This window comes from Thalassophryne amazonica, chromosome 16 (genome assembly GCF_902500255.1).
Source record: "Thalassophryne amazonica chromosome 16, fThaAma1.1, whole genome shotgun sequence".
In the NCBI taxonomy this organism is placed as follows: Eukaryota; Metazoa; Chordata; class Actinopteri; order Batrachoidiformes; family Batrachoididae; genus Thalassophryne; species Thalassophryne amazonica.
The window spans coordinates 1,258,688-1,270,251 of NC_047118.1; the positions used below are offsets into that span (position 1 = coordinate 1,258,688).

Below are 11,564 nucleotides of genomic sequence, written 5' to 3' on the forward strand. Positions count from 1 at the left end.
AGCTGCATTTTGAGTGGTAGCATCTTCATGCACTCAGACAAACAGGAGTGATGACTTGAATTCTTGTATTCATGATGGCAAAAAGTAACATGGCAGTTTAATACTAAATGTTGCTTTTGCAGTTTTCCATTGTTTGTGTCTTCAAATGGAAGTTGTAACTTCTTCGTTCTCCTTCAGGTCTACTGTACGGGTCGCTTCGAAAGGGCTGGCAGGGGTTTCTGTCCTCCGCTGACCGTCTAGCTGCCTCACACACCTCCGTCTGTTGCTCCCTGGTGTCAGAGGATGGAGACCGGGTCCACACCTGGCAGAAGAATAACTTCCATAAAAAGTTGTTTGGAGGCTTCAAAGAGTCCCATGAACTCAAGAAGTCATTTGCACATGCTCAGAAACCCTGGGCCAAACGCCTTAAGAAGGTTAGACCCATTTGTTTGATTCAAACATTAATGTATCGTAGGGTCCTGTTGTCTAACAGGCACAAAGCAGCACACCATGCAACGTACAACAGCCCTGCTCGCTGTGATGCCTCTAGGCCAGTTAGTGCATTCCACTCAGTTCTCTCTAGCACCATGGCCTTGACTTTTCAAAGTCTTTCTCAGCCTTTTTCCAGATGGTCCATCTGTTTTGAGGCTTTCTACAGTTTTTCAGGTGCAAAACTGATATTCCTGCCGGCTTGTTAGGCCTGTCACAGCTTCAGCGCTCCTGTTAGTGTTATCCAGGACTGACCACGGAGGGATGGTAGTTGGACTTTACTCCCCACAATGCATGTATCATTGCTATTTTCCATCCAGTGCAGTTATCACTGATTTTCCTTCAATAGCAAATGTATGTGCACACATCTTTCCCCCAAGGTGGTATTTGTCTAAAAATTAAGTGTTATCGGGTACAAAGGTGGTGTGTTCCTGTCGTCCTTCATGAGAACAATCACCTAAAAGCACCTAAAAACAGGTGTAAAGTCTAAAGCGGTGAGTTTGCAGTATTTTAAGAGTGTATTCAGACGCGTCTTACATGTGTGGGTTCAACAACACACTCTGCACACAAGTGACACAAAACTGAACTGAACCCACAAATAATTACAAAATAAAAGAAATAATGACTGGAAACTCATACAACTTTAATACCTCTGGTTCCTTCAACATGAAACCTCTCCAGATGTTCCTCGTTTGCATTCCAAAAATGAATACACTGGCTGAACAAAGCAAAATGAAGGTAACAGTCTGCACAGATCGTTTTAAGTAATTTCAACTCAGCCATTGGTGAGTAAATGCAATGAGACATTTATCATCAGACTAACTCAAGTTTGGTAAAGCATTTGGTTTGGTAGTTTAGTAGACTTGATTTGCTTTGTCCTCTACAAGTTTAATTAAGTTGACTCAACTTAAAATGGTCATAGTGTTATTAAGCAGACTTGACTTGTTTCATATAAGTTATCCTAACATCTTTATTTTACTTCCAATCTACTCGGATATGTCCATGCAAATTGTGTTTTTAATTTTTTTCAAGGATAAGTAACTTATTGCACAAAAGTCAGAATAAATTACACGTAGCAAAAATTTATGACCAAATTTTTCCAAAACCATTGTCAACCTCTCGGACCTTTGCACCAACATCCTGTAATAAGTTATCATGTTACAAAAATATGGACACATGAAAATGTGTTCATATGTTACCACTTGCGTCATCTCATGCGTTTCATGCCTACACAATGTCCTTGTATAATGTGATGCATTAAAGTGGCCCCTTTGTCTCAGGTTGGCGTGCCACAGAGGGGTTTGCACATCAGACTGGGGTCGAATTAGCCACAAGACAGATAGGTTTTTAACTGAATGTAAACAATGCAAATTGGATTTAAAACCCCAATTCCATTGAAGTTGGGACGTTTGTAAAATGTAAATAAAAACAGAATACAATGATTTTCAAATCCTCTTCAACCTATATTCAGTTGAATACACCACAAAGACAAGAAATTTAATGTTCAAACTGATAAACTTTACGTTTTTTTGTGCAAATATTTGCTCATTTTGAAATGGATGCCTGCAACATGTTTCTAAAAAGCTGGGACAGTGGTATGTTTCCCACTGTGTTACATCACCTTTCCTTCTAACAACACTCAATAAGCGTTTGGGAACTGAGGACACTAATTGTTGAAGCTTTGTAGGTGGAATTCTTTCCCATTCTTGCTTGATGTACGACTTCAGTTGTTCAACAGTCCGGGGTCTCCGTTGTCGTATTTTGTTCTTCATAATGCGCCACACATTTTCAACGGGCGACAGGTCTGGACTGCAGGCAGGCCAGTCTAGTACCTGCACTCTTTTACTACGAAGCCACGCTGTTGTAACACGTGCAGAATGTGTCTTGGCATTGTCTTGCTGAAATAAGCAGGAACATCCCTGAAAAAGACGTTGCTTGGATGACAGCATGTGTTGCTCCAAAACCTGGATGGACCTTTCAGCATTGATGGTGCCATCACAGATGTGTAAGTTGTCCATGCCATGGGCACTAACACACCCCCATACCATCACAGATGTTGGATTTTGTACTTTGCTCTGGTAACAATCTGGATGGTCTTTTTCCTCTTTTGTCCAGAGGACACAACGTCCATGATTTCCAAAAACAATTTGAATTGTGGACTCATCAGACCACAACACACTTTTCCACTTTGCGTCTGTCCATTTCAAATGAGCTCGGGCCCAGAGAAGGTGGCAGCGTTTCTGAATGTTGTTGATGTCTGGCTTTCACTTTGCATGGCAGAGTTTTAACTTGCACTTGTAGATGTAGCGACGAACTGTGTTAACTGACAATGGTTTTCTGAAGTGTTCCTGAGCCCACACAGTAAGATGCTTTACACAATGATGTCAGTTTTGAATGCAGTGCCGCCTGAGGGATCGAAGGTCACGGGCATTCAATGTTGGTTTTGCCACTTACGTATAAAAAGTTCTCCAGATTCTCTGAATCTTCTGATTATATTATGGACTGTAGATGATGGAATCCCTAAATTCCTTGCAATTGAACGTTGAGAAACATTGTTCTTAAACTGTTGTACTATTTTTTCACACAGTTGTTCACAAAGTGGTGATCCTCACCCCATCTTTGTTTGTGAATGGCTGAGCCTTTTGGGGATGCTCCTTTTATACCCAATCATGACACTCACAATTAGTGTCCTCAGTTCCCAAATGCTTATTGAGTGTTGTTAGAAGGAAAGGTGATGTAACACAGTGGTAAACATACCACTGTCCCAGCTTTTTTGAAACGTGTTGCAGGCATCCATTTCAAAATGAGCAAATATTGCACAAAAACAATAAAGTTTATCAGTTTGAACATTAAATATCTTGTCTTTGTGGTGTATTCAGTTGAATATAGGTTGAAGAGGATTTGCAAATCATTGTATTCTGTTTTTATTTACATTTCACACAACGTCTCAGCTTCATTGGAATTGGGGTTGTAAGATGGATTGTTTCTATCAGGCTAAACCCAGGTGGGTTGAGCTGGATTTGAGTGGGGTTCGCCGAGGTCTGAATGTAAATGTGACGAAAATCTGGCTAGCTTGGGAATCATGACCTCAAACTTTCTTGTGATGTTCGTGCACCCTCAGTGACTGTAGCAGGGTTCAGTGTGTCACAATGGTAAAGACTACAAACAACCATTCCACACCTGCAGTCCCACATCCAGATACACACACGCTCTTGCACTCTCACCTTTTGTCACATGTCCTTCACTTGAGTCGGATTGAGTTTGGATACGTAAGCAGGATGAGCCAGATGAGGAAAAACAGGTCTGAACACTTTCTTGAAAGATACTTCTGGATTGAATCTGGATCGAGCTGGATTGACAACCTCAGTCTGAACGGGGCCTTAGACTGTGCAGTACTAATGATGTTAGTGTTTTTATAATCACTAGACTTGATGCCAAGTTGCCACCTCCTCCTCTGTCAGTTGGTAAATCAATGACTCCCTGATCATATGTTCAGTTTGGTGATGTCAGTTTTGTTAGAATTGTTCAAAAACATCCACCGGTGATAAACAACTAAATAACAATTTGTGACTTGAGACAGAAGAAACACAGCACGGTGTGAAGGTGTGGTCTGATTCCTCCACAGCTGGAAAAAGCCAAGAAGGTGTATTTTAAGGTGAGCTGTAAGGAGCAGGAGGCCAGAGATCGAGACGCTCACGCTCAGGGAAACCCGGACTTCACCATCGAGAAGCAGAAGAAGATCGAGGAGGACAGAATGTTGGCTCACCATGAGACCGTGAAGGTTAGAGACTCAGTCCATCTGGTACTTCTGTCAACAAGGTTTCTGCCATCTTTTCCTGAGCTGGATTATGTAAATAAAGAGAAATTTTGTCAAACTTTGGAAGTATTGGTTGTAGGAAGAGTTTAATAATGGTAAAGCACATGGATAAAACTTGTAAGGCAAACAGATGATCCAGCTACTAAACACCTCAGCAAGTGATTTCACAGATGATAAGGATGACAGACTGGAGATTTACTGGACAGTCCGTCTGTGACGCTCGAATAGTGCTGACCTGGACATCACAATCTTAGCACCGCTTACGCCACCTTAGTCCAGGCAAAACCACCTGTAACCAAATGACATATCCCTGTGGCCACAGTGGGGTTCAAACACCAGATTGCTCCTACATGAGATCAAGACTCTACCAAGTCAACCAAAGGGCCCATATAGGCTTATTTACAGGATCTGTATAGGCTTATCTCCAGGGCCTATGTAGGCTTATCTCCAGGGTCTATATAGGTTTATCTCCAGGGTCTATATAGGCTTATCACTGTGGCCTATATAGACTTAGCTACAGGATCTATGTATATAGGCTTATCTCCAGGTCCTATATAGGCGTATCTATAGGGCCTATATAGGCTTATCTACAGGGTCTATATAGGTTTATCTCCAGGGTCTATATAGGCTTATAACTGTGGCCTATATAGACTTATCTACAGTATCTATATAGGTTTATATCCAGGGCCTATATAGGCTTATCTGTAGGGCCTATATAGGCGTATCTACAGGGTCTATATAGGCTTATCTCCAGGGCCTATGTAGGCTTATCTACAGGGTCTATATAGGTTTATCTCCAGGGTCTATATAGGCTTATCACTGTGGCCTATATAGACTTATCTACAGTATCTATATAGGTTTATCTCCAGGGCCTATATAGGCTTATCTGTAGGGCCTATATAGGCTTATCTACAGGGTCTATATAGGCTTATCCCTGTGGCCTATATTGACTTATCTACAGGGTCTATGTATATAGGCTTATCTCCAGGTCCTATATAGGCTTATCTATAGGGCCTATATAGGCTTATCTACAGGGTCTATATAGGTTTATCTCCAGGGTCTATATAGGCTTATAACTGTGGCCTATATAGACTTATCTACAGTATCTATATAGGTTTATATCCAGGGCCTATATAGGCTTATCTGTAGGGCCTATATAGGCTTATCTACAGGGTCTATATAGGCTTATCCCTGTGGCCTATATTGACTTATCTACAGGGTCTATGTATATAGGCTTATCTCCAGGTCCTATATAGGCTTATCTATAGGGCCTATATAGGCTTATCTACAGGGTCTATATAGGCTAATCTCCAGGGTCTATATAGGCTTATCTACAGGGCCTATATAGGCTAATCTCCAGGGCCTATATAGGCTAATGTCCAGGGTCTATATATGTTATCTCCAAGGCCTATATAGGCTTATCTACAGGCTCTATATAGGCTAATCTCCAGGGTCTATATAGGCTGATCTCCAAGGCCTATATAGGCCTTACTTCATCTTTGCCGAGTGGTTTATTAGCAGGATTACTCGGAACTGAGAGAACTGTTTTTTTTGTACCCCAGGACCTTCATCCTGCTACATACCTTTCCAACACGGTTTTATTGTTTGAATCAGATACTGTTAAACTGTAAATTGTTAAACTGTTCGGCATGGCGCGGGTTTCCTTACGCTCTTAAACATAACGTACAAACCACAATCCCTCAGTTCTTGACAAAATCAAGACCTTAGTTGTTCTTTTTTTCCTGATTCCTTCTGTAAGATTTTTTTCCTAACTCTGTGTGTGCACCAGGCACGTGCTCACTACGAGAACGCTCTGGATGACGTGAATCAGTACGCTCCTCGCTACATGGAAGCCATGGAGTCTGTCTTTGAGCAATCACAGGATGAAGAACGCAACAGGATTGTCTTCCTCAAACAGGCCTTCCTGTCCCTCCACAAACACCTGGACACAGCCAACGATGAGGGGTACATGCGCAGACGACACACAAACCCTCCATGATGTCAAACAGAGGTTTTTGAAAGAGCAGCTGTCAATCTCAAGTAGGGCGGTGTGAAATGTAGCCATGTCGGTACCTGACTCCACCTAACCAACCCATAAATGGGTAAAGGGGTGGAGCGTGGGCAAGACCTGTGACCGGGTTGGGATGAATACTCAAAATGATCTAGATAGTTCAGGCTAGCAGGCTAGTTAGCCTAGCCTTGGGTGTTTGATTGGCATGTATGTTTGTGCAGTTAGTGCTCGTTCTTATTTCAGGTTGCTTGGGTGCAGATACTAAACACTCTGTGGCTCCAACAGTGCTGCTAATGTAACCAAGCTATCAATTCTTGCTAAGTATTGCTCACAGAAGTTAGCCAATTCACTACCATCGTTCCACTCTGCAAACTAGCACACTGATTTCTTAGACGGTCCATTAATACAGTTAACCACACAGTGAACCGTTTTACCTGATGGTCTAGTGGTTAAGCATCATGCTTGAGATCAGAGGATCTGCAGTTCAAAAACACTATATAAATGCAGTCCATCCTCATGAAACTAGCTATAGAGACCAAATCATTTTTTTTTTGGTACTAGGATGTAAACATGTCCATTTCTGTTTAACAAAGAGTTTTATGGGGATGAACTCACTTTTGGAGTCTGCCCTCGAGTGGCCATTCACAGAACTGCAGGTTCTGGAACTTTGGTGCAGGCTTCATTTTTCAATACCGGAGGTTGCCGCTTGGTGAAGATGTGAAACTGAGATTTCATATCATACTCATGTTCATCATTATTACAATGTTTTCACAGCAATTTTTTTTTAATGCTCTGCATTTTTCTCAGTTACACTGCAGGACTGTGCTGAAAACCAGAAGAATTTCTTTCTGATTAGTGCAAAAAGCAAAAATATTTTCTATCATTGTGTCCGTCATTCCTATCTGAAAATATTTTACAACTTCATCTGTGAGAAACTGGGAGTCAAACCCACTTTTACATGTTTATTTGTGTCAAAATCACAGTTTATGTGACTGTTCTGCTTCATGATATTTGCTTTTGGAAGTCTATGAAATGAAATCTGCCTCTGCTGTTTATTTCCACTGTTTCCTCAAAGTGACGTCCCTCCTGTTAAAATGTGGGTGACTCTTGGTGTTCTTCTCACTCATTCAGTGTGAAGACCATATACAATGAGCTTCACGACAAGCTCACGGCCATCGACGAGCAGCAGGACCTCCTCTGGTGGAGGAACACCTACGGGCCCGGCATGCCCACCGACTGGCCTCGCTTTCAGGTCACTTCATTTTTCCACGTTTCTGTGTACTGCAAAAAAAAAAAAAAAAAAAAAAGGTTCTGTGCATTTACTTTAAATGTGGGCATCAAATGCATGTGACTGTAATGTGTCCAACTGACACATTTTCCTTTGGATGGAACTGAGATACAAAAGGAAATGATGTGATTTGGACACATTCTCACTATCTGCAACCGATTTTACATATTTAAATCAAGCAATCAGAAGATTTGTGTTTTTTGTGTTTTTGTTTTTGCCTGATGACTTTTAGGAATGGAGACCTGCAAAGGAAAACATGAAGAGAGTGAAACAGAAAGAAACCACAGAGAAGGCGTGAGTAGCACTGAAATGTCTGACCATTTTCACTATTCATCAACCTGCAGATTTATTATTATTATTATTGTTTTTACACATATGTCACAGAGGTTTTAATCAAGCTGCATCAGGCAGGAATTCTGCTTAAATCAGGAAAATATCTATTAAAATTGTGGGACTTTGGAGATGTTGACCATTAAATATCACACATGAAACAGTAAAACAGAAAAAAGTAATATGGCACATTATGACCCCTTTAATAATTATCGTATTGCATCTGAGACCATTTCATTTTCAAATCTACTCATCGAACATAAGAATCTGAATGTAAAATAGAATGAATGATGTGTTTTTGGACTGTTTTACACCTTTAAGAGCTCAGTGTGGCTGTTAATTAACACTCATTAAAGCCTTATCACTGTTTCAGCACAAACACAAACCCTGCAGACATTTGAGATACAACAGTGACAGTTATTAAATCAAGTCTCTTTGCTATTTAAAGCATTTCACAGGTATTTTACCAACGTGTGCTGCTGAGCAGCAGAAAACATTATGAAGCTCTTTCATTCCTCACATTGCAGATGACCATAAAGCTGTGGATGTTTATTATAAAAAGTCAACATGCTATAGGCCTGGGAAATAATTAATCTAAATGAACGCATTATTTTGGCAGCCATAATAAATAAATATATATGTATATATAAGTTTAGGATTATTGGAGTCAAAGGATGTGCAGAATTCCTGAAACAAGTTGATAAATCCTGCTGCATGGGTGAAGGACTCGCTTTTGGAGCCAGCCTCAAGTGGCCATTTAAAGAACCACAGGTTTTGACACTTCTACATGGGTTTCATTATTCAGCACCAGAGGCTGCCGTTCAGTTTCCACCAGGATCGATCAGAACCCAGAATCTCAGTGATGAATACGCCTTAGTTTTCATGGAGTTACTTATGAAAACTGTGGCCACTCACTCACTCACTCACTCACTCACTCACTCACTCACTCACTCACTCACTCACTCACTCACTCACTCACTCACTCACTCACTCACTAATTCTTAATAAAAGCTGATGATTATTTTGTTTTTTTCTGTCTTGAGCTTCTTTTTGCTCTCTGATCAGACGTCTGCGTTTTTCTCACTCTTCGGTCTTGTTTCTCCTCCAGCGTGATGATTGGAGGAGTCCGGGTGCGAGCGCTGTACGACTACATCGGTCAGGACACAGAGGAGTTGTCCTTTCAAGCAGGTAAAACCACTGCTTTGTCTTCCCACTGTTCATTTTCTTTTTTTCTTCTCTTGCACATATTCCACTAGGGGGCGCTGTAGCGTATCCAAATACTATGTTTCAGTACAAAGTCAGTGTGCTGCAAACTAGAATAAAACTTCAGGGTGTGGAGAGTAAAATTATGTTAAATCATCAGAGGTCCTGGAGGAGAGTCATAATTATCAAAGAATCATAGTTATCAAAGTCAAGATATCAAACCTGCACCACATACCGAGGTCAAAAGGGAGGTCACACCATTCAGCAATGCACATTAACCTTTGACCTCAAGAGTCGCTCAAGAGGCCACGATTGGTCAGTGAACCTGGGAATTTAACTCTCTCTCTCAAACAAAGTTTTTGAGTCTTGTGATGATTAAAAGTATGACGACATTTGAGGGCCACATTGAGTTTTTTTTTTACTTTGAGAATAAAGTTGTACCTTTATGAGAAAAAAAATGTAGTATTATGAGAATAAAGTCATAATATGAGAATAAAGTTGTAATTTTATGAGAATAAACTTGTGATATTATCAGAATAAAGTTGTCATATTTTTATGTTATTGTCATAATAATACAGGTTTTTTTCTCATGACATTCTGAGTTTATTCTCATAATATTATGAGGTTTTTTTTAGACTTTGAGAATAAAGTTGTAATTTTATGAGAAAAAAATGTAATATTGTGAGAATAAAGTCATAAGATTATGAGAATAAAGTTGTAATTTTATGAGAAAAAACTCATAATATAACGAGAATAAAGTCATAATATTACAAGAATAAACTTGTAATATTATGAGAATAAAGGTGTAATATTTTTATGTTATTGTTGTAATAATACATTTTTTTCTCATGAAATTCTGACTTTATTTTCATAATATTATGACTTTATTCTCGTAATATTACAAGTTTTTTCTCATAAAATTAAGAGCTCTTTTCTCATAAAATTATGACTATATTCTCGAAAAAAAAAAGAAACCTCAATATGGCCCTAAAATGCCATCGTATTAAAATATGTGATATTGCAATTATTGAAACTATTACTAGAAACAAGGTAATAAAATAAATAAATAATCATATGGAATTGAATTAAGGAGTGAAGGACTTCTGCTTGGTCTATGTCATGAATAAAGTCAGTTAAATGTCTCTTCAGGGTCACTGTGAAAATATTTTAATCTTGTTTCTTTATGGCCCTGTTGCATTTTGGGTGTCTTTGTCCTGAGACTGTCTCCTTTAACTCCATTTCCTGAGCCGTCTTTGCTGTGTTTCCGTCCACCAGGTGAAGAGTTTCTGAAGGTAAAGGATGCAGACGAGCATGACTGGTGTTGGGGGAAGAAGGCAGGAGGCACTGAGGGATATTACCCCGCCAACTACGTGGAGGTGGTCTAGTCAGGACGTGGAGACGGAAGACATGCCTTAGGGACAAAACAGCTTTTATTATCGGCCTCCAAGAATTACATGTATCTTGAAGGATTTTGAGAAATAATTTTATACAGAGTGCGTAGATGACTTTAAGTCGTATCATAAACAATAGTTTCATGTAAGTCAGAACCTGTAAACTATGTTGGACTATAAATGTACAACAACGACAGATAATGCATTTCAACATTTGCAGTATTTTTATTTTTAACTTGGTTTAACAGCATATTATAGCTGAAAGCAAATAAGCTTTGTCTCAGCTGTGACATTGATGTTTCCGAGTCCTCGCCCTCTGAGACTGATTGACGCCTGAGGAGATCTTACGGAGTCTTGAGGTCAGTGCACAGAGGTGTTTGGTGATAGTGATACCTTTTGATTGAAGGTCCAAGTCTTTAGGGTCCTGGTGTTTCCAGTTATATGACTCCAAGTTGAGAAGACATGCCTCTTAGACTCCACCCCGCCTGTAGGTCCCCTGAAATCAGATCTGACAGTCTGCAACTCAACATCACATTTGTTATTTGCTTGTAATGCTTTTCCTGGAGTATTAGTTTTTTTGTTTTGTTTTTTATTTTTTTTGTAGTTTGGGAGGCTCCGTGACTTATAATCCACCTTACACGTATACTGAAAAATCACACATTCATTATTATTAATAATATCTATTTATATCAGACTTTCACAGGAATCAAACCACTCAGCAAAATCAGCTCTAATAATAAAAGAATACATGCCAATAATACAAAGTACATGGCAACAGTGCAAAAAAAAAAAAAAAATCTCAAATTAAAGAGCTGATAATACAGAAAGAAATTCTACTCAAAATTCTACTCACAAGACCCCATAATGACAATCTGAAAAAAAAAACATTTTTTGGAAAGCTTTTAAAATGTATTAAAAAAAACCCTAATAAATCACATGTATATAAGTATTCACAGCCTTTGTTTAATACTTTGTTGATGCACATTTGGCAGCAATTACAGCCTCGGGTCTTCTTGAATATGATGCCACAAGCTTGGTGCCCCTACCTTTGGGCAG

The 11,564-nt window shown here is 39.6% G+C and overlaps 1 protein-coding gene across 2 annotated transcripts in view; it reads left to right on the plus strand.

Annotated features, from left to right (window-relative positions):
- si:ch211-51c14.1 (protein kinase C and casein kinase substrate in neurons protein 2) overlaps positions 1-11,068 on the plus strand; it is a 35,691-nt gene extending 24,623 nt beyond the window's left edge. For both annotated transcript variants that reach the window (XM_034190258.1, XM_034190257.1), the window contains exons 4-10: positions 178-413; positions 4,094-4,249; positions 6,075-6,250; positions 7,428-7,548; positions 7,817-7,878; positions 9,023-9,102; positions 10,393-11,068. In XM_034190258.1, coding sequence (XP_034046149.1) covers positions 178-413; positions 4,094-4,249; positions 6,075-6,250; positions 7,428-7,548; positions 7,817-7,878; positions 9,023-9,102; positions 10,393-10,502 — 941 coding nt within the window. In that variant the 3' untranslated portion in view covers positions 10,503-11,068. The remainder of the gene's footprint in view (positions 1-177; positions 414-4,093; positions 4,250-6,074; positions 6,251-7,427; positions 7,549-7,816; positions 7,879-9,022; positions 9,103-10,392) is intronic.
- The last annotated feature ends 496 nt before the right edge of the window (positions 11,069-11,564 follow it).